The 26,632-nt window shown below is 42.4% G+C and overlaps 1 protein-coding gene across 2 annotated transcripts in view; it reads left to right on the plus strand.

Annotated features, from left to right (window-relative positions):
* FAM124A (family with sequence similarity 124 member A) overlaps positions 1-22,901 on the plus strand; it is a 96,115-nt gene extending 73,214 nt beyond the window's left edge. Inside the window, exon 4 of one of the 2 annotated variants that reach the window (XM_069758881.1) lies at positions 20,427-22,901. In XM_069758881.1, the coding sequence (XP_069614982.1) occupies positions 20,427-21,185 (759 nt within the window). In that variant the 3' untranslated portion in view covers positions 21,186-22,901. The remainder of the gene's footprint in view (positions 1-20,426) is intronic. The other variant, XM_069758882.1, reaches the window with a different exon arrangement.
* The last annotated feature ends 3,731 nt before the right edge of the window (positions 22,902-26,632 follow it).

A 26,632-nucleotide genomic window follows, 5' to 3' on the forward strand; every position in this document is an offset into this window, starting at 1 on the left:
ATGCTACCGACCCAGACATACGGTAGATATCCACACTCACTTTGACCATGAATGCCGGACATGTGAAACCAGACTAATTCTAATCGCGTACATGCACTACCAAATTATAATCTGTGCAGCAGGGTATATTGTAGACATATTTTGCTCATGGCCACTCTATAAAATATGATAAACCCCTTACCCACCTGTTGAATATATTATATGGAAAATAATTTATCCATTGAATATTTTTTATGAGGCCTGGTATAAAAATTATCCTCTAAGCACCACAAGTCATATCCTGTGAGTGAGTATTGTGAGGGCTGATAGACTGCTGAAGAATATAGCCATCCAAATCTAAACAAGGGTGTGGATGGAGGTTTTGTAGAAATGCCTGCAGTGACATATAAGATCATATGTGAATGCAATGACATTTGTTGACATAAGAGATCTGACATGAGGAACAATGGAAAATTTATCCAAAAACAGACATTGTCCTTGGATTTCTTCTGTGATCTCCTCACTGATAGTTATCCCTACCTCCTGGTGCCTGCTTCCTTTTAATATCCTTTCCCCACTCACAGAATCTTTCCCCGCACTTGATGGCCGAGCCATCAAGTGCATCTAACAGCCGCGGGTGGATCTCTGATCCACCCGCTGCTGGTAACCAGGTAAATGCCTCTGTTAATCACTGACAGCGGCATTAAACAGGAAGCGCGTCATTGATCCTGCCCATCAGCGCCCGTCACATGATTGTGGGGCACCGATGGGTTGTTATGACAGTCGGAGGTCTGCTGAAGACCCCCGTGCCTGTCATCATGATCCTTCTGAGAACGCTGGCCCATGGCTGGCGATCATAGGACATTGTGATTTTTGCTATACAGAGTACAGGCGATCAGACGATCATAGCTTCAAGTCTCCTAAGGGAACTGTTAAATAAAGTAAAAAAAAAAGTTTTAAAAAATATTTTAAAAATAAAAAGTTCAAATCAACCCCCTTTGTCTTAATTAAAAATAAAATAATAATAAAAAATACACATATTTCTGCTTTCAGAAATGTCAGATCTATCTAAATATAAAATAAATTAATCTTTATCGCTAAACGGCGTAATGAGAAAAAAAATCAAAACGCTAGAATTGTTTTTTTATTATCTATGTTTTTTATTGCAACATTGCAATAAAATATGATAAAAACATCATACGTACCCCCAAAATGGTTTCAATAAAAGCTACATCTCAGGGCACAATAAATAAGCCCTCAAACAGCCCTGATCCCAAAAAATGAGAACGTTACGGTTCTCGAAAAATGGCGACAAAACCCAAAACACCTCTTTGACAAATTTCTGATTTTTTTTTTCACCACTTAAATAAAAAAAAAAAACTATACATGTTTGGTATTTGTGTGCTCGTACTGACTTGGGTAATTACCTGCCAGGTTAGTTTTACCATATATTGAACATGGTAAATTTTTAAAAAACACATTGTGGACTCGCACTTTTTTTTTTTTTGCTATTTCACCACAGTTTTTTTTTCACGTTTTCCAGCACACTATGTGGCAGAATGAATGGTGTCATACAAAAGTACAACTTGTCCCGCAAAAAAACAAGCCTTCATACGGCTCTATGACTGGAAAAATAAAAAAGTTATGGCTCTCGGAAGAAGGGAAGAAAAAATAGAAAATCACCCAGGTTGAAGAGTTGAAATCAAATTTGTGTGTTAAATGTATTCTTAATATTTTTTTTATACCATTTCATACGATGGTTTATTAAACAACAAGATTAGTAATCTTGCAATTTTCACACTGACCCACAGCGACATTTTTAAACTCATATGTCATGTCCTTTCAGAAACAGTTTTCAGCAGGCTCCTTATCATCGCAGAAAGAATTACAAAGATTGGTAACACCTCTATTCACAGCAGATAGCACAGGACCCACCACTGTTCACAACAGATAACATCATGGCTGACCCTGCTCCCCATCTATTTAGAACTACCTCTGCACTCGCTCATTCGATGCTTATAGGGTCGGGGGTCTACAGGATAACTATAGGGTCCGGGCCTATTCATTGGTGCTAATGTACTGTATACTGTATGTGGACTAATAGAAAAAAAGAAAAACCATTGTACACATGTATTTTCAGGGAAGGCAGGTATAAACTAGGGAGTCCAGGTACAGTAATGGTATAAGTGCAGAAATATTCCTACTATTTCCCTATAAATCCCTAGATGAAAACCCTGACTGTCCGCAGAGGTTGGCAGCCTCAAAATTGTTGTCTAACCCCATAATTCCAGAGGTACCTCTGCAGTCATGCAGGGTTTCTACCTAGACATTTATAGGGGCAGTGTAGGAATATCTCTGCACTTATACCCCCACAGTACTTAGGGTACCGTCACACTATACGATTTACCTACGATCACGACCAGCGATATGACCTGGCCGTGATCGTAGGTAAATCGTAGTGTGGTCGCTGGGGAGCTGTCACACAGACCGCTCTCCAGCGACCAAGATGCCGAGGTCCCTGGGTAACCAGGGTAAACATCGGGTAACTAAGCGCAGGGCCGCGCTTAGTTACCCGATGTTTACCCTGGTTACAAGCGTTATACTAAAAAAAAAAAAAACAGCACATACTTACATTCTGGTGTCCGTCAGGTCCCTTGCAGTCTCTGCTTCCCGCACTCAGTGACTGCCGGCCGTAAAGTGAAAGTGAAAGCACAGCCGCTGTGCTCTGCTTTCACTTTACGGCCGGCAGTCACAGTGCTGGAAGCAGACTGTAAGGGACCTGACGGGCACCAGAATGTAAGTATGTGCTGTTTGTTTTTTTTTAGTTTAACGCTTGTAACCAGGGTAAACATCGGGTAACTAAGCGCGGCCCTGCGCTTAGTTACCCGATGTTTACCCTGGTTACAAGCGAACGCATCGCTGGATCGCATCGCTAGATCGCTAGATCGGTGTCACACACACCGATCTAGCGATGACAGCGGGAGATCCAGCGATGAAAGAAAGTTCTAAACGATCTGCTACGACGTACGATTCTCAGCAGGATCCCTGATCGCTGCTGCGTGTCAGACACAGCGATATCGTAACGATATCGCTGGAACGTCACGAATCGTACCGTCGTAGCGATCGAAATGTTATAGTGTGACGGTACCCTTACACTCACCTGTGTATCAATGGTTCTTGTTTGTAGTTAAGTAAACTGTTTTTTAATCTAAAAAATAATAATGTAAATGTGGATTTCCTGAAATAAGAGCAAGTTAGAGTCTAAACATGCCCCAGTGACCAGTGTCAAAATTACAAGATTTTTCATTTTCCTCTCAAACGAAACATCACAAGAAGCAAATTTAGAAAACACATATAGAAAATAGCAGAATAGGGAGAATTGTAGAAAATGTAATAATATAGCTAATTACAAGAGTGCCTAGGGCATAACGATAGGTATTTATAAGGGCTTCATAGGTATCGGACCACCCCTTTTACATGTCTATCTATCCTGTGATTTTCATACTTCCATGACTTTACTTACTTGAACATTCATTGTTGAGGAGTACAGGTCCTTCTCAAAAAATTAGCATATAGTGTTAAATTTCATTATTTACCATAATGTAATGATTACAATTAAACTTTCATATATTATAGATTCATTATCCACCAACTGAAATTTGTCAGGTCTTTTATTGTTTTAATACTGATGATTTTGGCATACAACTCCTGATAACCCAAAAAACCTGTCTCAATAAATTAGCATATTTCACCCATCCAATCAAATAAAAGTGTTTTTTAATAACAAACAAAAAAACCAACAAATAATAATGTTCAGTTATGCACTCAATACTTGGTCGGGAATCCTTTGGCAGAAATGACTGCTTCAATGCGGCGTGGCATGGAGGCAATCAGCCTGTGACACTGCTGAGATGTTATGGAGGCCCAGGATGCTTCAATAGCGGCCTTAAGCTCATCCAGAGTGTTGGGTCTTGCGTCTCTCAACTTTCTCTTCACAATATCCCACAGATTCTCTATGGGGTTCAGGTCAGGAGAGTTGGCAGGCCAATTGAGCACAGTAATACCATGGTCAGTAAACCATTTACCAGTGGTTTTGGCACTGTGAGCAGGTGCCAGGTCGTGCTGAAAAATGAAATCTTCATCTCCATAAAGCATTTCAGCCGATGGAAGCATGAAGTGCTCCAAAATCTCCTGATAGCTAGCTGCATTGACCCTGCCCTTGATGAAACACAGTGGACCAACACCAGCAGCTGACATGGCACCCCACACCATCACAGACTGTGGGTACTTGACACTGGACTTCAGGCATTTTGGCATTTCCTTCTCCCCAGTCTTCCTCCAGACTCTGGCACCTTGATTTCCGAATGACATGCAAAATTTGCTTTCATCAGAAAAAAGTACTTGGGACCACTTAGCAACAGTCCAGTGCTGCTTCTCTGTAGCTCAAAAGTGGCTTTACCTGGGGAATGCGGCACCTGTAGCCCATTTCCTGCACACGCCTGTGCATGGTGGCTCTGGATGTTTCCACACCAGACTCAGTCCACTGCTTCCTCAGGTTCCCCAAGGTCTGGAATCGGTCCTTCTCCACAATCTTCCTCAGGGTCCGGTCTCCTCTTCTCGTTGTACAGCGTTTTCTGCCACATTGTTTCCTTCCAACAGACTTACCATTGAGGTGCCTTGATACAGCACTCTGGGAACAGCCTATTTGTTGAGAAATTTCTTTCTGGGTCTTACCCTCTTGCTTGAGGGTGTCAATGATGGCCTTCTTGACATCTGTCAGGTCGCTAGTCTTACCCATGATGGGGGTTTTGAGTAATGAACCAGGCAGGGAGTTTATAAAAGCCTCAGGTATCTTTTGCATGTGTTTAGAGTTAATTAGTTGATTCAGAAGATTAGGGTAATAGGTCGTTTAGAGAAGCTTTTCTTGATATGCTAATTTATTGAGACAGGTTTTTTGGGTTATCAGGAGTTGTATGCCAAAATCATCAGTATTAAAACAATAAAAGACCTGACAAATTTCAGTTGGTGGATAATGAATCTATAATATATGAAAGTTTAATTGTAATCATTACATTATGGTAAATAATTTAACACTATATGCTAATTTTTTGAGAAGGACCAGTATATGCAACATGTGAAATAAGTATTGAACACATCACCAATTTTCTAAGTAAATATATTTCTAAAGGTGCTATGTATATGAAATTCTTACCAGATGTTCTGGGACAGCTCATAAAGTCCCATGGTTTCCATTACCACCTACACGTTTATTACATTCAGATCTACCACTCTGGCGTCCAGAATCTCAGAGTGTCTATCATCCATATCCTCTTACTTTCTAAGACTCAATGTGGACAACACTGAACTCACCATCTTTCCTCCATTTCACCTAACACCCCCACCCGATCTATCTATTACGCTTTCCGCAGTTCCGGAAATCCTCTGCCTCAAACTTACCCTCAACTCTGCCCTGTCTTTCAAACAGCACTTCCAGCTCTTGCCACCTCCAACTCAAAAATATTTCCAGAATTTGTTCTTTTCTCAATCCTGAATAGACATCATCTTCTTCCGCCTCAACTACTGCAATATCCTCCTTTGTGGCCTCCCTGCTAACACCCTTGCACTTCTCCAGTTCATCATTAACTCGCTGCCTGACTAATCAACCTCATTACTCCTCTGCTTCTCCCCTCTACAAATCTCTTCATTGGCTCCCAATTCTCCATGAATCCAGTTGAAACTATTAACGCTGATCTACAAAGCCGTCCATAATATTTCTCTGCCGTATATTTGCAAACTAATCTCCTAATATCTTCCAACATGCAACCTCTGGTCCTCTTATGACCTCCTTCTGTCCTTCACACTCATATGTTCCTCACCCAGTCGCCTCCTAGACGTCTCCCGAGTGTCCCCATCCTCTGTAATTCTGTGCCTCAACACATCCGATTACCTGACACACTTGGAACATTCAGACTTGAAAACCCATCTCTTCAAGAAAGCTAACAGATGCAATGATCCCGCTGTCACCTCACCACCATCGGTGCTGCGACAACCCCCTACCTTACTGTCTCCATTCCAATTATCCTGTAGACTTAAGGTACCTTCACACATAACGATATTGTTAACGATATCGTTGCTTTTTGTGACGTAGCAACGATATCGTTAATGAAATCGTTATGTGTGACAGCGACCAACGATCAGGCCCCTGCTGGGAGATCGTTGGTCGCTGAATAAAGTCCAGAATTTTATTTCGTCGCTGGACTCCTGCTGACATCGCTGGATCGGCGTGTGTGACACCGATCCAGCGATGTCTTCACTGGTAACCAGGGTAAACATCGGGTAACTAAGCGCAGGGCCGCGCTTAGTAACCCGATGTTTACCCTGGTTACCATCCTAAAAGTAAAAAAAAAAAAACACTACATACTTACCTACCGCTGTCTGTCCCCGGCGCTGTGCTCTGCACTCCTCCTGTACTGGCTGGGAGCGTCGGTCAGCCGGAAAGCAGAGCGGTGACGTCACCGCTCTGCTTTCCGGCCGCTGTGCTTACAGACAGTACAGGAGGAGAGCAGAGCACAGCGCTGGAGGACAGACAGCGGTAGGTAAGTATGTAGTGTTTGTTTTTTTTTACTTTTAGGATGGTAACCAGGGTAAACATCGGGTTACTAAGCGCGGCCCTGCGCTTAGTTACCCGATGTTTACCCTGGTTACCGGCATCGTTGGTCGCTGGAGAGCTGTCTGTGTGACAGCTCTCCAGCGACCAAACAGCGACGCTGCAGCGATCCGGATCGTTGTCGGTATCACTGCAGCGTCGCTTAATGTGAAGGGGCCTTTATAAGCCCTGCAGGGTCCTCTCCTTTCTGTACCAGTCTGTCATTAGTTGGTTGACCATGTTTTATATTTGTATCTTAGATGTAACCCCTTCTCAAGTACAGCACCACGGAATCAATGGTGCTCTAAAAATAAATAATAATATTGTCAGTAACAGCCCATCTAATCCTCACAGGCAGAGAAATCAAACCATAGATGTCCATAAAGTTATGTGTAATAATGAGAAATGACACAGGGAAAAAGTATTGAACACATGAAGAAAGAGAGGTACAAAAAACCATGTAAAGTCATGGCACCTGCTGAAACCCATCAGTAATTAGAAAGCAATCCTACCACTTGGTGAAAAATAATATCCGATGGTTCAACCGATGGCCTATGAAAAATGTATCTCATTAGCAAGGTGCCACACAAGAAACATCTCATGATGGGTAAAACCAGTGTTCTGTCTCAAGACCTTTGCAACCTTATTGTTGCAAAACATAGTAATGGCATTGGTTACAGAATAATTTCTAAACTACTGAAGGTTCCAGTTGGAGACATAAGAAAATAATTTCAATATAAACCAGCCACGGCCAGGTGTTCCCCGCAAGATTTCAAATGGAGTGAAAATAATTATCAGAAAAGTTGTCCAAGAGCAAAGGACCACCTGTGGAAGCTACAGAAACACCTGGAATCAGCAGGTACAATTGTTTCAAAGAAAACTAAGTAATTCACTCAACCTCCATGACCTGTATGCACCCTCACCAAGCATGACTTTGTTGCTGAACAAAAAAGCATGTTCAAGTACATTAAACGTTTTCTCTTCTCAACAACATTTAGACAAGCCTGTCAAATACTGGGAAAATATAGTCTGGTCAGATGACACAAAAATTTAACTCTTTGGATGCCATAATACACTTCATGTTTGAAGGCCAAAAGGAACTGCATGTCACGCCAAAAACACTATACCAAAGGTGAAGTTTGGAGATGATGTGGGGCTGTTTTTCAGCATCTGGGCACTAGCCAACTTCAAATAGTTGAAAGAAGGAAGAACAGACAAATATACTGAGACATTCTTGATAAAAATCTGCCATCTACCAGGATGATGGAGATGAAACAAGAGTGGACATTTCAGCAAGGCAATGATCCCAAACACACAGCCAAGGAAACTCTCAATTGATTTCAGAGAAAGATAATAAATCTGCTACAATGGCCGAGCCATCACCTGACCTGAATCCAATGGAAAATTTATGAGAGGAACTAAAGCTCCGAGGTCATAGAAGGAGCCCACTGGACCTTCAGGCTATGAAGAGTGTTTGTGTGGAAGAACGGGCCAAAATCACACCTGAGCAATGCATGCGACTAGTTTCCCTATTTAGAAGGCGTTTGACGCTGTCATCACCAACAAGGGCTTTTGTGCTAAGTATTAAATACATTTCTGAAAGCGTGATCAATGCTTTTTTCCTGCGTAATTTCTCATTATTACACATAACTGAAGTTATGGACATGTATGATTTTATTTCTTTGCCTGTGTGGATTGTATGGGTTGTTACCAACATCTAGTGAGAATTTCATGTCCATGGCATCTTTAGAAATATATTTACTTGGAAAACTGGTGACGTGTTCAATACTTATGTGACTTAATTCCCAGTGATGGGATAGTACATCCAGCGCGATCAGCTGCGCTCACGGGGGGAGCGCGGCCGGGTGTCAGCTGACTATCGCAGCTGACATCCGGCACTATGTGCCAGGAGCGGTCACGGACCGCCCCTGGCACATTAACCCCCGGTACACTGCGATCAAACATGATTGCAGTGTTCCGGCGGTATAGGGAAGCATCACGCAGGGAGGGGGCTCCCCTGAGACCCTCGGAGCAACGCGATGTGATCGCGTTGCTCTGAGGGTCTCTTACCTCCTCCTCCCTGTAGGCCCGGATCCAAAATGGTCACGGGACTGCATCCGGTGTTATGATCTGGTGGTTTAGGAACAACATGAGACAAGCTCTGAAGGAGGTGGTATCTGTACTGACCGCAGACCCTGAACCTAGCAGCGCAACTAGAAATAGCCGTGGGGGGTACCTGACGCTCCCTAGACCCCTCGGCACAGCCTAAGATCTAACTTCCCCTAAAGATGGAACCAGGAAACCTATCTTGCCTCAGAGAAAATCCCCAAAGGAAAGATAGCCCCCCACAAATATTGACGGTGAGAGGAGGGGACAATAACATACGCAGAGATGAAATCAGATTTTAGCATAGGAGGCCAGTCTAGCTTGATAGATAGGACAGGAAAGGATACTGTGCGGTCAGTATAAAAACTACAAAACAATCCACGCAGAGTTTACAAAATCTCCATACCTGACTAAAGGTGTGGAGGGTAAATCTGCTTCCCAGAGCTTCCAGCTAACAGAAAAAATCCATAATGACAAGCTGGACAAAAATAGAATGCACAGAACAATAAGTCCACAACATGTGGACTGAAATGAGCAAAGCCAGAACTTATCTTTGCAGAACTGGTCAGGAAACCAGGAGAATCCAAGCAGAGATGTGAATCCAGCCAGAGAACATTGACAAGTGGCATAGGCAGAAGACTAGACCCAGGTTAAATAGCAGAGCCAGGAGAGACGATTAGTGAAAGCAGCTGCTAAAGCTAAACCCAAGGAGCGGCAGTTCCACTCAAAACCACCAGAGGGAGCCCAAGGGCAGAATTCACAAAAGTGCCATTTACAACCACCAGAGGGATCCCAAGAACGGAATTCACAACAGTACCCCCCCCCTTGAGGAGGGGTCACCGAACCCTCACCAGAGCCCCCAGGCCGATCAGGACGAGCCAAGTGAAAAGCACGAACCAAATCGGTAGCATGGACATCGGAGGCAACAACCCAAGAATTATCCTCCTGGCCATAACCCTTCCACTTGACAAGATACTGGAGCCTCCGCCTCGAAAAACGAGAATCCAAAATCTTCTCAACCTCATATTCCAACTCTCCCTCAACCAACACCGGGGCAGGAGGGTCAACCGAGGGAACAACGGGCACCACATATCTCCGCAACAAAGATCTATGGAAAACATTATGAATGGCAAAAGAGGCTGGAAGAGCCAAACGAAAAGAGACCGGATTAATAATTTCAGAAATTTTATAAGGACCAATAAACCGAGGCTTAAACTTAGGAGAAGAAACCTTCATAGGAACATGACGAGAAGACAACCAAACCAAATCCCCCACACGAAGCCGGCGACCAACACGCCGACGGCGGTTAGCAAAACGTTGAGCCCTTTCCTGAGACAACGTCAAATTGTCCACCACATGAGTCCAAATCTGCTGCAGCCTGTCCCCCACAGAATCAACACCAGGACAATCAGAAGGCTTAACCTGCCCAGAAGAAAAACGAGGATGAAAACCAAAATTACAAAAGAAAGGTGAAACCAAAGTAGCCGAACTAGCCCGATTATTAAGAGCAAACTCGGCCAACGGCAAGAAAGACACCCAATCATCCTGATCAGCAGTCACAAAGCATCTCAAATAGGTCTCCAAGGTCTGATTAGTTCACTCAGTTTGGCCATTAGTCTGAGGATGAAACGCCGAAGAAAAAGACAAATCAATGCCCATCCTAGCACAAAAGGCCCGCCAAAATCTAGAGACAAACTGAGAACCTCTGTCAGACACAATATTCTCCGGAATGCCATGCAAACGAACCACATGCTGAAAAAACAATGGAACCAGATCTGAGGAGGAAGGCAACTTAGGCAAAGGTACCAAATGGACCATTTTAGAGAACCGGTCACAAACAACCCAGATAACAGACATCTTCTGGGAAACAGGAAGATCCGAAATAAAATCCATGGAAATATGCGTCCAGGGCCTCTCAGGGACCGGCAAAGGCAAAAGCAACCCACTAGCGCGGGAACAGCAAGGCTTGGCCCGGGCGCAAGTCCCACAGGACTGCACAAAAGCACGCACATCGCGAGACAAGGAAGGCCACCAAAAGGACCTAGCAACCAAATCTCTGGTACCAAAAATCCCAGGATGACCAGCCAACACTGAACAATGAACCTCAGAAATTACCTTACTTGTCCATCTATCAGGAACAAACAGCTTCCCCACAGGACATCGGTCAGGCCTATCAGCCTGAAATTCCTGAAGCACCCGGCGCAAATCAGGGGAGATAGCAGAAAGAATCACCCCCTCCTTAAGAATGCCAACTGGCTCAAGGACTCCAGGAGAATCAGGCGAAAAACTCCTAGAGAGGGCATCAGCCTTAACATTCTTAGATCCCGGAAGATACGAGACCACAAAATCAAAACGGGAGAAAAACAGGGACCATCGAGCCTGTCTAGGATTCAGCCGCTTGGCTGACTCGAGGTAAATCAGATTCTTATGATCGGTCAGGACCACAACACGGTGTTTAGCTCCCTCAAGCCAATGTCGCCACTCCTCAAATGCCCACTTCATAGCCAACAACTCCCGATTGCCGACATCATAATTGCGTTCCGCAGGCGAAAACTTTCTGGAAAAAAAAGCACACGGTTTCATCAAAGAACCATCAGACTCCCTCTGAGACAAGACGGCCCCTGCCCCAATCTCAGAAGCGTCGACCTCAACCTGAAAAGGAAGAGAAACATCCGGTTGACGCAACACAGGGGCAGAAGTAAATCGGCGTTTAAGCTCTTGAAAGGCCTCAACAGCCTCAGAGGACCAATCCGTCACATCAGCGCCCTTCTTCGTCAAATCAGTAAGGGGCTTAACCACACTGGAAAAGTTGTCAATGAAACGGCGATAGAAATTAGCAAAGCCCAAAAATTTTTGAAGACCCTTCACAGATGTGGGTTGGATCCAGTCATGAATAGCTTGGACCTTAACAGGATCCATTTCTATAGACGAGGGAGAAAAAACAAAACCCAAAAAAGAGACCTTCTGAACTCCGAATAGGCACTTAGACCCCTTCACAAATAAAGCATTATCACGAAGGATCTGGAACACCATCCTGACCTGCTTCACATGAGACTCCCAATCATTGGAAAAAATCAAAATATCATCCAAATATACGACCATGAATTTATCAAGATAATTGCGGAAAATATCATGCATGAAAGACTGGAACACAGATGGAGCATTAGAGAGCTCAAATGGCATCACAAGGTATTCAAAATGGCCTTCGGGCGTATTAAATGCAGTTTTCCATTCGTCACCCTGTTTAATACGAACAAGATTATATGCCCCTCGGAGGTCAATCTTAGTAAACCAACTAGCCTCCTTAATCTGAGCAAACAAATCAGTAAGCAAAGGCAAGGGGTATTGGAATTTGACCGTGATCTTATTAAGACGATAATCAATACAGGGTCTCAAGGAGCCATCCTTCTTAGCAACAAAAAAGAAACCCGCTCCCAATGGTGACGAAGAGGGCCGAATATGCCCTTTCTCCAAAGATTCCTTAACATAGCTCCGCATGGCGGCACGCTCTGGCACAGACAGATTGAAAAGTCGGCCCTTAGGGAACTTACAACCAGGAATCAAGTTAATAGCACAATCACAGTCCCTATGTGGAGTAAGGGAACTGGACTTGGGCTCATCAAATACATCCTGGAAATCCGACAAAAACTCAGGGACCTCAGAAGAGGGGGAAGAGGAAATTGACATCAAAGGAACGTCACTATGTACCCCTTGACAACCCCAACTAGTCACAGACATAGTTTTCCAATCCAGCACCGGATTATGTTCCTGTAACCATGGAAATCCCAGCACAACAACATCATGCAGGTTATGCAACACCAGAAAACGGCAATCTTCCTGATGTGCAGGAGCCATGTACATAGTCATCTGTGTCCAGTACTGAGGTTTATCCTTAGCCAAGGGTGTAGCATCAATGCCCCTCAAAGGAATAGGGCTCTGCAAAGGCTGCAAGGAAAAACCACAGCGCCTGGCGAATTCTAAGTCCATTAAGTTCAGGGCAGCGCCTGAATCCACAAATGCCATGACAGAAAAGGACGACAATGAGCAAATCAGGGTCACAGATAAGAGAAATTTAGGCTTTATCGTACTAATGGTAACAGACCTAGCGACTCTCTTAGTACGCTTAGGGCAATCAGAGATAACATGAGCAGAATCACCACAGTAAAAACACAGCCTATTCTGACGTCTGAATTCCTGCCGTTCTATTCTAGTCAAAATCCTATCACATTGCATAGCTTCAGGACTATGCTCAGAGGATACTGCCATATGGTGCACAGCTTTGCGCTCGCGCAGACGCCGATCAATCTGAATGGCTAGAGACATAGATTCGTTCAAACCGGCAGGCGTAGGAAAGCCCACCATAACATCTTTAAGGGTTTCAGAAAGACCTTTTCTGAAAATAGCAGCCAGAGCCTCTTCATTCCATCTAGTGAGCACAGACCATTTTCTAAATTTCTGGCAGTATAACTCTGCTGCTTCCTGACCTAGGACTCTAAAAGTGAACCTGGAAATGGGCTCTAAAAGTGAACCTGGAAATTATAGGCCAGTAAGTCTAACCTCTATTGTTGGTAAAATATTTGAAGGGTTTCTGAGGGATGTTATTCTGGATTATCTCAATGAGAATAACTGTTTAACTCCATATCAGCATGGGTTTATGAGAAATCGCTCCTGTCAAACCAATCTAATCAGTTTTTATGAAGAGGTAAGCTATAGGCTGGACCACAGTGAGTCATTGGACGTGGTATATCTCGATTTTTCCAAAGCGTTTGATACCGTGCCGCACAAGAGGTTGGTACACAAAATGAGAATGCTTGGTCTGGGGGAAAATGTGTGTAAATGGGTTAGTAACTGGCTTAGTGATAGAAAGCAGAGGGTGGTTATAAATGGTATAGTCTCTAACTGGGTCGCTGTGACCAGTGGGGTACCGCAGGGGTCAGTATTGGGACCTGTTCTCTTCAACATATTCATTAATGATCTGGTAGAAGGTTTACACAGTAAAATATCGATATTTAAAGATGATACAAAACTATGTAAAGCAGTTAATACAAGAGAAGATAGTATTCTGCTACAGATGGATCTGGATAAGTTGGAAACTTGGGCTGAAAGGTGGCAGATGAGGTTTAACAATGATAAATGTAAGGTTATACACATGGGAAGAAGGAATCAATATCACCATTACACACTGAATGGGAAACCACTGGGTAAATCTGACAGGGAGAAGGACTTGGGGATCCTAGTTAATGATAAACTTACCTGGAGCAGCCAGTGCCAGGCAGCAGCTGCCAAGGCAAACAGGATCATGGGGTGCATTAAAAGAGGTCTGGATACACATGATGAGAGCATTATACTGCCTCTGTACAAATCCCTAGTTAGACCGCACATGGAGTACTGTGTCCAGTTTTGGGCACCGGTGCTCAGGAAGGATATAATGGAACTAGAGAGAGTACAAAGGAGGGCAACAAAATTAATAAAAGGGATGGGAGAACTACAATACCCAGATAGATTAGCGAAATTAGGATTATTTAGTCTAGAAAAAATACGACTGAGGGGCGATCTAATAACCATGTATAAGTATATCAGGGGACAATACAAATATCTCGCTGAGGATCTGTTTATACCAAGGAAGGTGACGGGCACAAGGGGGCATTCTTTGCGTCTGGAGGAGAGAAGGTTTTTTCACCAACATAGAAAAGGATTCTTTACTGTTAGGGCAGTGAGAATCTGGAATTGCTTGCCTGAGGAGGTGGTGATGGCGAACTCAGTCGAGGGGTTCAAGAGAGGCCTGGATGTCTTCCTGGAGCAGAACAATATTGTATCATACAATTGTTAGGTTCTGTAGAAGGACGTAGATCTGGGGATTTATTATGATGGAATATAGGCTGAACTGGATGGACAAATATCTTTTTTCGGCCTTACTAACTATGTTACTATGTTACTATGTATGACCTTGACACAGGGCCAACAGTGTTTTCTCATTATGCTCTACAGAGTTAGGTTCGTCATACAATAATCCGAGTGCTTGAAAAAATGCGTCTACATTCAATAATGCCGGATTCCCTGTTTCAAGAGAAAAAGCCCAGTCTTGCGGATCACCACGCAGCAAGGATATGATGATTTTCACCTGCTGAATGGGATCACCTGAAGAACGGGGTTTCAAAGCAAAAAACAATTTGCAGTTATTTTTAAAGTTCAAAAACTTGGATCTGTCCCCAAAGAACAAATCCGGAGTAGGAATTCTGGGCTCTAAAGCCGGAGTCTGGACAACATAGTCCTGGATACTCTGTACTCTTGCAGCCAGTTGATCCACACGAGAAAACAAACCCTGAACATCCATGCCAGAGCATATATCCTGCACCACCCAGATATCAAGAGGAAAAAAGAGGCAAACCAGAGCACAGAAAAAAAAATGGTTCAGAACTTTCTTTTCCTTCTTTTGAGATGCATTTAATTCATTTTTGGCCACTTGTACTGTTATGATCTGGTGGTTTAGGAACAACATGAGACAAGCTCTGAAGGAGGTGGTATCTGTACTGACCGCAGACCCTGAACCTAGCAGCGCAACTAGAAATAGCCGTGGGGGGTACCTGACGCTCCCTAGACCCCTCAGCACAGCCTAAGATCTAACTTCCCCTAAAGATGGAAACAGGAAACCTATCTTGCCTCAGAGAAAATCCCCAAAGGAAAGATAGCCCCCCACAAATATTGACGGTGAGAGGAGGGGAAAATAACATACACAGAGATTAAATCAGATTTTAGCATAGGAGGCCAGTCTAGCTTGATAGATAGGACAGGAAAGGATACTGTGCGGTCAGTATAAAAACTACAAAACAATCCACGCAGAGTTTACAAAATCTCCATACCTGACTAAAGGTGTGGAGGGTAAATCTGCTTCCCAGAGCTTCCAGCTAACAGAAAAAATCCATAATGACAAGCTGGACAAAAATAGAATGCACAGAACAATAAGTCCACAACATGTAGACTGAAATGAGCAAAGCCAGAACTTATCTTTGCAGAACTGGTCAGGAAACCAGGAGAATCCAAGCAGAGATGTGAATCCAGCCAGAGAACATTGACAAGTGGCATAGGCAGAAGACTAGAGCCAGGTTAAATAGCAGAGCCAGGAGAGACGATTAGTGAAAGCAGCTGCTAAAGCTAAACCCAAGGAGCGGCAGTTCCACTCAAAACCACCAGAGGGAGCCCAAGGGCAGAATTCACAAAAGTGCCATTTACAACCACCGGAGGGAGCCCAAGAACGGAATTCACAACAATCCGGGTCCTGCAGGGAGGTGGTTTCACAGCGCCTGCTCAGAGCAGTCGCCGGGAAGCCTCCCTGCTGTGCCTGTGTGATCGCTGATCTGACACAGTGCACAGCAAAGTGTCAGATCAGCGATCTTACACTATAACATGATGCCCCCCTGGGGCAATATTATAGTGTTAAAAAAAAATTTTTTAAATTCCTAAAAAAAAAACAAATTGTTCCCATAAATACATTTCTTTATCTAAATAAAAAAAACAAAACAAAAGTACACATATTTAGTATCACCGCGTCTGTAACGACCCCACCTATAAAACTGTCCCACTAGTTAACCCCTTCAGTGAACACCGTAAAAAAATGAGGCAAAAAACAAGACTTTATTATCATACCGCCGAACAAAAAGTGGAATAACATGCGATCAAAAAGACTGATATAAATAACCATGGTACCGCTGAAAATGTCATCTTGTCCCGCAAAAAACGAGCCGCTATACAGCATCATCAGCGAAAAAATAAAAAAGTTATAGTCCTCAGAATAAAGCAATGCAAAAATAATAATTTTTTCTATAAAATAGTTTTTATCGTATAAAAGCGCCAAAACATAAAAAAAAATATAAGTGAGGTATCGCTGTAATCGTACTGACCCGAAGAATAAAACTGCTTTATCCACTTTACCAAACGCAAAACGGTTTAAACGCCCCTGCCCCCCCCCCCCCCCCCAAAAAAAAAGAAATTCATGAATAGCTGGTTTTTGGTCATTCTGCCCCACAAAAATTGGAATAAAAAGCGATCAAAAAATGTCACGTGCCCGAAAATGTTACCAATAAAAACGTCAAAAAACAATGACTCTGGACCAAAATATGAAGAAATTATGGCTCTCAAAATGTGCTAACGCAAAAAATATTTTTTGCAATAAAAAGCGTCTTTCAGTGTGTGACGGCTGCCAATCATAAAAGTCCGTTAGAAAACCCAATATAAAAGTAAATCAAACCCCCCTTCATCACCCCCTTAGTTAGGGAAAAATAAAAAATGTATTTATTTCCATTTTCCCATCAGGGTTAGGGTTGGGGCTAGGGTTAGGGTTGAGGCTAGGTTTAGGGCTACAGTTAGGGTTGGGGCTAAAGTTACGGTTAGGGATTGGATTACATTTACGGTTGAGAATAGGGTTGGGATTAGGGTTAGGGGTGTGTATGGGTTAGAGGCGTGGTTAGGGTTACCGTAGGGTTAGGGGTGTGTTTAGATAATCTAGATTATCTTATTTAGACATCTAGATAAGTTCCTTGGGGGGTCTAGTTTCCAATATTGGGTCACTTGTGGGGGGTTTCTACTGTTTAGGTACATATGGGGCTCTGCAAATGCAACGTGACGCCTGCAGTCCATTCCATCTAAGTCTGCATTCCAAATGGCGCTCCTTCCCTTCCGAGCTCTCCCATGCGCCCAAACGGTGGTTCCCCCCCACATATGGGGTATCAGCATACTGAGGACAAATTGGACAACAACTTTTGAGGTCCAATTTCTTCTCTTACCCTTGGGAAAATAAAAAATTGGGGGCGAAAAATCTTTTTTGTGAAAAAATATTTTTTATTTTTACGGCTCTGCATTATAAACTTCTGTGAAGCACTTGGTGGGTCAAAGTGCTCACCACACATCTAGATAAGTTCCTTAGGGGGTCTACTTTCCAAAATGGTGTCACTTGTGGGGGGTTTCAATGTTTAGGCACATCAGGGGCTCTCCAAATGCAACATGACGTCTCATCTCAATTCCTCTCAGTTTTGCATTGAAAAGTCAAATGGCGCTCCTTCCCTTCCGAGCTCTGCCATGTGCCCAAACAGTGGTTTACCCCTACATATGGGGTATCAGCGTACTCAGGAGAAATTGGACAACAACTTTTGGGGTCCATTTTCTCCTGTTACCCTTGGTAAAATAAAACAAATTGGAGCTGAAGTAATTTTTTTGTGAAAAAAAGTTAAATGTTCATTTTTATTTAAACATTCCAAAAAATTCCTGTGAAACACCTGAAGGGTTAATAAACTTCTTGAATGTGGTTTTGAGCACCTTGAGGGGTGCAGTTTTTAGAATGGTGTCACACTTGGGTATTTTCTATCATATAGACCCCTCAAAATGACTTCAAATGAGACGTGGTCCCTAAAAAAAAATGGTGTTGTAAAAATGAGAAATTGCTGGTCAACTTTTAACCCTTATAACTCCCTAACAAAAAAAAATGTTGGTTCCAAAATTGTGCTGATGTAAAGTAGACATGTGGGAAATGTTACTTATTAAGTATTTTGTGTGACATATCTCTGTGATTTAATTGCATAAAAATTCAAAGTTGGAAAATTGCGAAATTTTGAAAATTTTCACCAAATTTCCATTTTTTTCACAAATAAACGCAGGTAATATCATAGAAATTTTACCACTATATACTTCATACAATATGTCACGAGAAAACAATTTCGGAATCACCGGGATCCGTTAAAGCATTCCATAACCTCGTAAAGGGACAGTGGTCAGAATTGTAAAAATTGGCCCGGTCATTAACGTGCAAACCACCCTTGGGGGTAAAGGGGTTAAGAACTGCATCAAAACGTCAACTCTTCTAGGTACACTTACACAAAATTTTTAAAGTATGAGTTACAAAACTTTGAAAAGAGAGAACCTGATATGCCAGCACAGCATCTGATCACACAGAAAACTGATTTATTAATTTATTCGATTAGCTTAAAGCATCTTTGCTCATATGGATGCAACTACACACAGATGTCTGTTAATATAGTGACTTAAAAATACATAAGAGAGGGGCAAGTAATGTAGAAAGATAGCTAGATAATAAATAGATAGATAGATATATAGATAGATAGATAGATAGATAGATAGATAGATAGATAATAGATAGATAGATAGATAATGATAATAGACAGATAATATAGATCATGGGCAGCACGGTGGCGCAGTGGTTAGCACAGCAGCCTTGCAGCGCTGGAGTCCTGGGTTCAAGCCCCACTAAGGCCAACAACTGCAAAGAGTTTGTATGTTCTCCCCAGGTTTCCTCCAGGTTCTCCGGTTTCCTCCCACATTCCAAAGACATACTGATAGGGAATAGAGATTGTGAGCCCCAATGGGGACAGCGATGATAATGTGTGCAACCTGTAAAGCGCTGCGGAATAAGTTAGCGCTATATAAAAATAAAGATTATTATTATTATATATAGATTATAGATAGATGGGTGGTAGATAGATAATAGACAGATATGTAGATAGATATTTATATAATAAATAAATAGATAATAGACAGATATGTAGATAGATAAATGATAGACAGATATATAGTTAATATATAGATGATAGACAGATATATATAGAGTAGATAGATGGATAATAAATAAAAGATAGATAGATAATAATAGACAGATATATAGACATATAATAAATAAATGATAGATAGATAGATGATAGATTGCAGCTACTGCATCTGTAGTACTCTCTGATTTTGATGCACTGCACCATCTGCTGGAAAATTTCTGCTATGACCCTAAAAATCATTGTAAAAACATTTACTAAAAAAGCACATTTATGCCTGGATAAATTAAATATAAAAAATATATATTCCCTAAAATTCTTTGTAATGAGTTACCCAAAATTCCCAGGATCCAAGGGGTAACGTTTCTCCATGCAGAGACTGACATGTCGAGTATGACATTCCAAGGTGAGGAGACTTTTAAGCTTTGCAGTTCTTCTCCGCCAAATATGCAAATTGTCTCTTCAGATAGCGTTTTAGTCCTCTTCCTCTCTGAAGAGACAATTTCCAGAAATCCCAGACACACCTTTTGTTGTGTACAATTTTTGATGCAGTTATGATTTTAGTTTCAGTCTGTAAAACTATTTTCTGTTTTTGCCGATATTAAATCCCGAATGATGTGCAAAATTGTAATGTATGAGCTCGGCAAAATCCATGAGTTGCATAAAAATGAATGGCTACTTAAGGAGTTGTCAACCACCTTTATTAAAAACAAACATATTTAGAAAAATGGCATTGAGAATTTAAGGAGATTTTGAAAGACTTTTATATTGATGGCTCATACTTAATATAATTCCTATCACCCCCAATAATCAGCTGATTGAAGGGGCCGCGGAGCGTCAGGAAGCGCTGCATCCACTGCACATTGTTAACCAGACACAGCTCCATGCAGCCTCTAGTGGCAGCACCGTGGTACTGCAGCTCTCCGTTAGAGAAGGAATATAGACCATGGTGTGTGGACTTCTGAATTAGCACAGTTATATTGTGAGCCCTGCTGGGTGCAGGGATTGTTATAATCTGTGTGCAAGGTTCTGCAATATCAGTGGTACATACTAGTTATTATCTTGTTAGTTAAATCTGATGACTAGTGGACATATCTGAGCATTTCTAAATAAGAAAATGACTAAAAATTGTTGTTTTCTTGCAGCAGGTTCATCGCTTGACCAGAAAGTCAATCTGGAAACATCAACGGTATTTATCCAGAAAATCCTCCGGGGCGACGCCATTTATAAGCAGGATTCCTCACGCTCATAAAAATAAATATGACCAAACCCCGACGCACCCAAACAGTATTAAAGCTCCAGGGCTTCGAACGTCTGATCAAAATGTCCCTAAGACTCCTGTGGATGTTGACCCAAGTTCTAAGAGCATCGCGCAGTGGTTTCAGAGAAGCAAGTCCTTGGTATCTCTGCCAACACTGAACTCTTTCCCATCATGCGAGTCTTTCCCGTTCAGTGAGCCACCTGTTTTTTTTGAGCATGACCCTCACTCATCTGTATGTCGGAGCAGCCCCAGGATCAACATTGATGAACTAGAGGGGGCACAGGAGACCGACGTGGACACGGGCATGAAGCTTTCCTGCTCAGACCTGTCCGTTGTGTCGGCCTATTCCCCCCTAGATGGACTCTCTAGTAACTTGGAAGCTTCCCTACCTTCACCAGGAGACTCCAACCATGAGAAACCGTCTTCAAGGAACAAGCTCCGTGAGCTTTCATATGAGTCATTCAACTCAGTGTCTGAAAGATCTTCCTGTTCTTTGGCTTCCTCAGTGTTCCCCAACGTCTCGGGTTGCAATTCCATGACAGAATCCCAGAGAGACATGGAAAGCCAGTACCAGAATAACATGGAGGTCACCAAACCTCCAGTGGAGGCCCAGACCTTCGAAGAGGAAGAATTCTATATCTAATATTTGGCGGGATCCCCCTTTGGCCTATGTGGATCTTTCTAATAACACGCCACATTATGGGATGAGACTAGTGATGGGCGAGTGGGCTCGGTACTCCAGTTTCTCCGAGCATGCTCGGGGGGTCTCAGAGTATTTTGGGCGTGCTCGGAAATTTAGTTTGTGTCGCCACAGCTGCATGATTTGCTGCTGCTAGACAACCTGCACACATGCAGGGATTGCCTGTTTGTTAGGGAACCCCCACATGTATTCAGCCTGTCTAGCAACTGCAAATCATGCAGCTGAGGCGGCACAAACTAAATCTCACACCAAAATACTCAGAGACCACCTGAGCATGCTCGGAGAAACTCGAGTATACTCACTCATCACTAGCTGAGACCATTACTTTGGAAGTCTTGGCTTTATTCCTTGTGTGTTTATAGTAAAAAAGAGACATTTATATTTAGTAGTTTAATTGGGATTGTTCGCTCTTATCTGTTAGAAGGATCCATTAACAATATGCAGATCATAAAGTGGGACCCCCAACAATCACCAGTGATCTGGAGCAGTGAGTGTTTAGTTTCCCTGCAGCGCCACCACAGGCGAAATTAAGGATTACACATTGCTCGTTGAAATCAATGGGTTGTCTATGTAAAGCAGAAGAGGACAGACAGGACTCCAAAGCTCCCCACTAAGGACAAAAGATGAGGATTGTGGATCCTCCGTCATTATTAAAGGGGTTGTACGCTACTTGGAGAGCCCATTCTTAAATACTATATTCCTCAGTGTGAAATGTAACATTCATATAGCGCACTGGAGCCATTCCTGCGATGTTGGCATGGGGTCTCCCAGGACATTATTATGCCACGTGAGCGCTGCAGCCAATCAGTGGCCACTAATGTTCTGCTGCACTCACTTCCTGCAGAATGCTGATTGGCAGCAGCGCTCACGTAGCATAATAGTGTCACCTGAGCCTCGCTGACATTGCTGGATTGCCTTCGGTGGGGGAGGTGAGTATCTTTTATGTTAAATTTACACCGGACAATATAGTATTTAAATAGGGGTTGTTCTAGTAGTGGACAACCCCTTTAAGAAGTTTCTAATAGGATATATGATAATGGGTTTTCTAAAATGGGCAACAAATGGGTGAACTATTCTATTAGGGAGTTGCTTAGCCGAAGTGGTTTCCTAATATTTCAGTATGTGATTATTGGATTTGCCACCTACCGTGTATTTTTGTTTGTGACCCCATAAAAAACATTCAGGGCTGCTTGTAAATTTCAGATGATTTCTTCTTTCATTGAGGACCATTGACACTTGGCAGACGATAGATGTCTGGCCGTATTCTGAATTTATAAGCTTTCGAAACCTGATAAGTTTTATTCGCTCTGCATTGTTATTATTGGGTCAACCCTGCAAATAATTGAGTGTTTTCTAACACAATAACCAGATATTTTGGAGCTTGAGTCTGTGATGATATACTATATTTTATAGATTTTTTTTTTGTGAAAAATATAAATGACATTTTTAAAGAACAATATTTTTATGATGTGACATTTGCTCAAAAATGTAATTATTCTCATGATTTTTTTTCACAGAGCTGCTAAGAGCACAGAGAACAACGGACATTTTGTGCCTTATTGTGTTCTCATAACTGTACAGATTAACTAAAATGGAGATAAACGAATAACCTGTGTCCCGACTGATCTCACAATAAATATTTGGGCATTTTTTCCTCAATTCTGCGTCTGGTTTACGTCATTAATATGTATTTCTGGTTTTATGCACATTACACAGAAGCCAGCCATCTGATTGTATGTATGTATGCATTATCAATATGATGGGGGGGGTACCGCTTTCCAGTCTAGCAGATTATGTATTGGAGGGTCTGCAGTAATGCTCCCATCAGGTGCATTGGATGCTGCTGGAACACAAAGAATTGGTATTAAATACAAACATTTGATAAAATTCCACCACTTCATGTTACATTATTCAATCATGGTAAAAACCACTTATACCTACAGTCATATCCAAAAGTTTTGGCAGCCTTGAAATTGTTCCAGAACATGAAGTATTTCTCCCAGAAAATAAACTGAGAAAAATGCAAACTAAAATCCGAAAATAAGCCAGAAAAAAATTGTTTGCACCCTCAACACATTGACCGCTTGCGTCAAAACGAGCTAGGCAGCCTTGCTAAACTTGTTTCACATTAATGAGATGCTAAGGGAAAGTCCCTAAGACGCTAATATTGTTCATATAATACCATATACCGTAATTTTGATTCATTGAGGTACGTATATATCAGTAGGCAGCGCTGAAAAAATAAACTCAACTATTGATATATAAGTGGGCAGCGGCCAATGTGTTAATATTTGGTTGCACATCCTTTGGAATAAAAAACTGCAATCAATCGCTTCCTATAATTATGAACCAGCTTCTTACACCTCTTAACTGGAATTTTGGACCACTCTTCTTTTGCAAACTGCTCCAGGTCTCTCACATTTGAAGAGTGCCTTCTCCCAACAGACATAAAAAGCTAGACTTTGCCAAAATGTATGTATGTGAGTGAGTAAGCCGCAATCTTACTCGTAAAGCGACTTGTGGACAAATGAGACCTAGATAGAGCTTTTTGGTAAAGCACATCGTTCACAATTTACTGAAAATTGAATGACACCTACAAAGAAAAGAACACAGTACTTATAGTCAAATATGGTGGAGGTTCAAAGATGTTTTGGGGATGTTTTGCTGCTTCTGGCACTGGGTGCCTTGACTCTGTACAAGGCATTATGAAATCTGAAGATTACCAAAGGATTTTGGGTCGCAATGTAGTGCCCAGTGTCAGAAAACTGGATTTGCATCCAAGGTCTTCCACCAGAACAATGACCCCAGATATACTTCAAGAAGCACCCAGAAATGGATGGAAACGTTGATAGCCATTTCTGAACTCTCCAGCATAAGTAGTGGAAACGTGTAATTGCAATAATTTTCTGGGAAAAATAATTCATTTTTTGGAACAATTTCAAGGGTATCAACACTTTCAGCCATGACTATATAATGCGTGGATTGCCTTAAAAAAATTCTGTGATGGCAGCTAAAAAAGAGTAATAAAGGGCATCTATTACCTTCTCTATTATATATGTAGGGGAATCTGTAGGTAATCATGTGTGACTGCCTTACTGAAGCAGCAGCTACAGGGAGGAAATGAACTTACCGTATATCTTCACTGCAGTCGCTCGCTTCCAGTCACTGGGACAGTGCAGGGAGTGATTGCAGTCTTTGCACACTACACATTGATTGACATCCTGCTTTGCAGTGTATGTGTGCAGCTGTATGTGTGCAGAGTGCTGGGGAGTGATCACAGCATGCTCACAGTGTAGTTATTTTTGATTAACAGCCCCCTGCACCACCCTTACGAGTGGAAATGAGCAGCTGCAGGGAAAATAAAACTTAATTTTCTCCCTGTAGTCGCAGTAAGGCAGCCAGACATGATTAACTACAAATTACCGTTATATCTGCAGGTAAGTAGTATTTCTGAAGGTAACAGGTTCCGTTAAATTCTCTTTAGCTTCTGTCTCCAGTAAGGCAGCCAGATATGATTTCTGCAGGTAGTAAGTAGCTTTTGTGGAGGTGACAGCAGGTTCCCTCTAATATAAAGATACCAATGTGCTCTTTCATTGATGAGCCCCCTGATCACTATAGGGAAGAACACATGGAGGATACTGTGCCACTGAACATAGTGGGGATGTGCTACAAACTGATTGGTAGAGATCCCAAAACATATCCTTATACCGTTTCCTGGTTTAGAGCAATTTTCTAATTGCAAAGCTTCTAGTGCTGGTTACCAATGGATCATGCCTTGATATTTCTCTGCCAAATTTGGACATAATCTGCCAGAAAAAAATGCATGAAAGCTGTTATTGACCTCTCTAGGACTCCTAGTACTTCCAGAATGGAGTCATAGTTCAACTGTGTGTATGACAGCTGCTTAGCAAAAGAAGTACCGTATTTTTCAGACTATAAGACACACTGTTTCATTGGAGGAAAATGGAGGGTGCGTCTTATAGCCTAGATGTACCTGCTGTGGATGTGGAGGTGGGAGATTGGCGGACGAGTGGGTGACAGGTGGCAGGAGCCAGCTGCTGCGGCTAATCCCTTTGCCCGCTGCTAAAGATAAATAAGTATTCACTGCTCCCCACGCCCATAGTCCCACCTTCTCTATGCACTGAAGCCGGCGCTGAAAAGTGGAAGGGACTATGGTCGTGTGGAGCAGTGAATATTCACCATCTTTAATAGCGGGCACAGTAACCGCAGCAGCCAGCTTCCGGCAGCTGCTGGGTGATCACATGTGCCCACTACTAAAGATAATGAATATTCACTGCTCTCCACTTTCACAGACATGGAGAGCAGTGAATATTCATTCTCTTTAGTAGCGGGCACACGTGATCACCCGGCAGCTGCAGGAGACAACCGCTGTGACTAACAGTGTGCCTGCTATTAAAGATAGTGACTATTCACTGCTCCACACGCCCATAGTGCCTTTGTGGACCTCGCTTTATTTACTAGGGCACTGTCTCGCTGGAACAGAAAAGGTCTCTACCAAACTGTTCCCACAAATTTGGAGGCAAAGAATTGTCCAAAATGTCTTGGAATGCTGAAGCCTTTTGCTCATTGGAAGGAAGGCCGAGATGTGAGAAAGATCCCATAGCGTCATTCCTACTCCACCAAACTTTACAGCTGGCAAGTAACGTTCTCCTGGTAGTCACCAGACCTTGATTCATCCATCAGACGGCCAGATACAGAAGCGAGATTCATCTCTTCCCAGAACATAATGTTCTATCTAAAGGTGTGATAAATTTCTCAAACACTGTGCGACACTTTGATAAATTTGTAGCAAATAACAGCCACAAGCAAAACTGACATTTCCTGACAATTCCCGTCATGATGAATTCCCCTTTATTGACCTTCTCTAATCTCACTTGTGCTTAGATGTGATAGCTGGAACTGCACTCAGAATCCTGCTAATTGCTTGATTACGTTGTTCACATTTATGTATCTGACCATTGAGTTTTCTACTGACCCAATGATAATGCTGCATATAAAGAATGTAAATGATCAGTTTGCACCACTCTTCGATCAATGTGTAACTGCTCTGCTGACATACATGCATTCATTCCAAAAATACCTGGTTTTGTCCACTGGGGGCGCTGCAGACGAGCCTATGGAGCATTCAGGTTTCTAAGGCCCAGTGGTAATAATTACACTTCCTCGGATTGACGCTGTCATGTCATATTCTCTTTCACATTAATGCTCGGTGCTTGGGATGAGGGACTGCATAATTCACTTTCTCTAGCAACCCACTAAATCACAGAGAAGTAGTGAAGTAGGAAAGTGTGCGGTCTCTTCATTATTAGCAGCATCAATACATTGCAGCACACAAATGGCGTACACAATGCTCCTATATGTTTCACAGA

This window comes from Ranitomeya imitator, chromosome 3, assembly GCF_032444005.1.
Source record: "Ranitomeya imitator isolate aRanImi1 chromosome 3, aRanImi1.pri, whole genome shotgun sequence".
In the NCBI taxonomy this organism is placed as follows: Eukaryota; Metazoa; Chordata; class Amphibia; order Anura; family Dendrobatidae; genus Ranitomeya; species Ranitomeya imitator.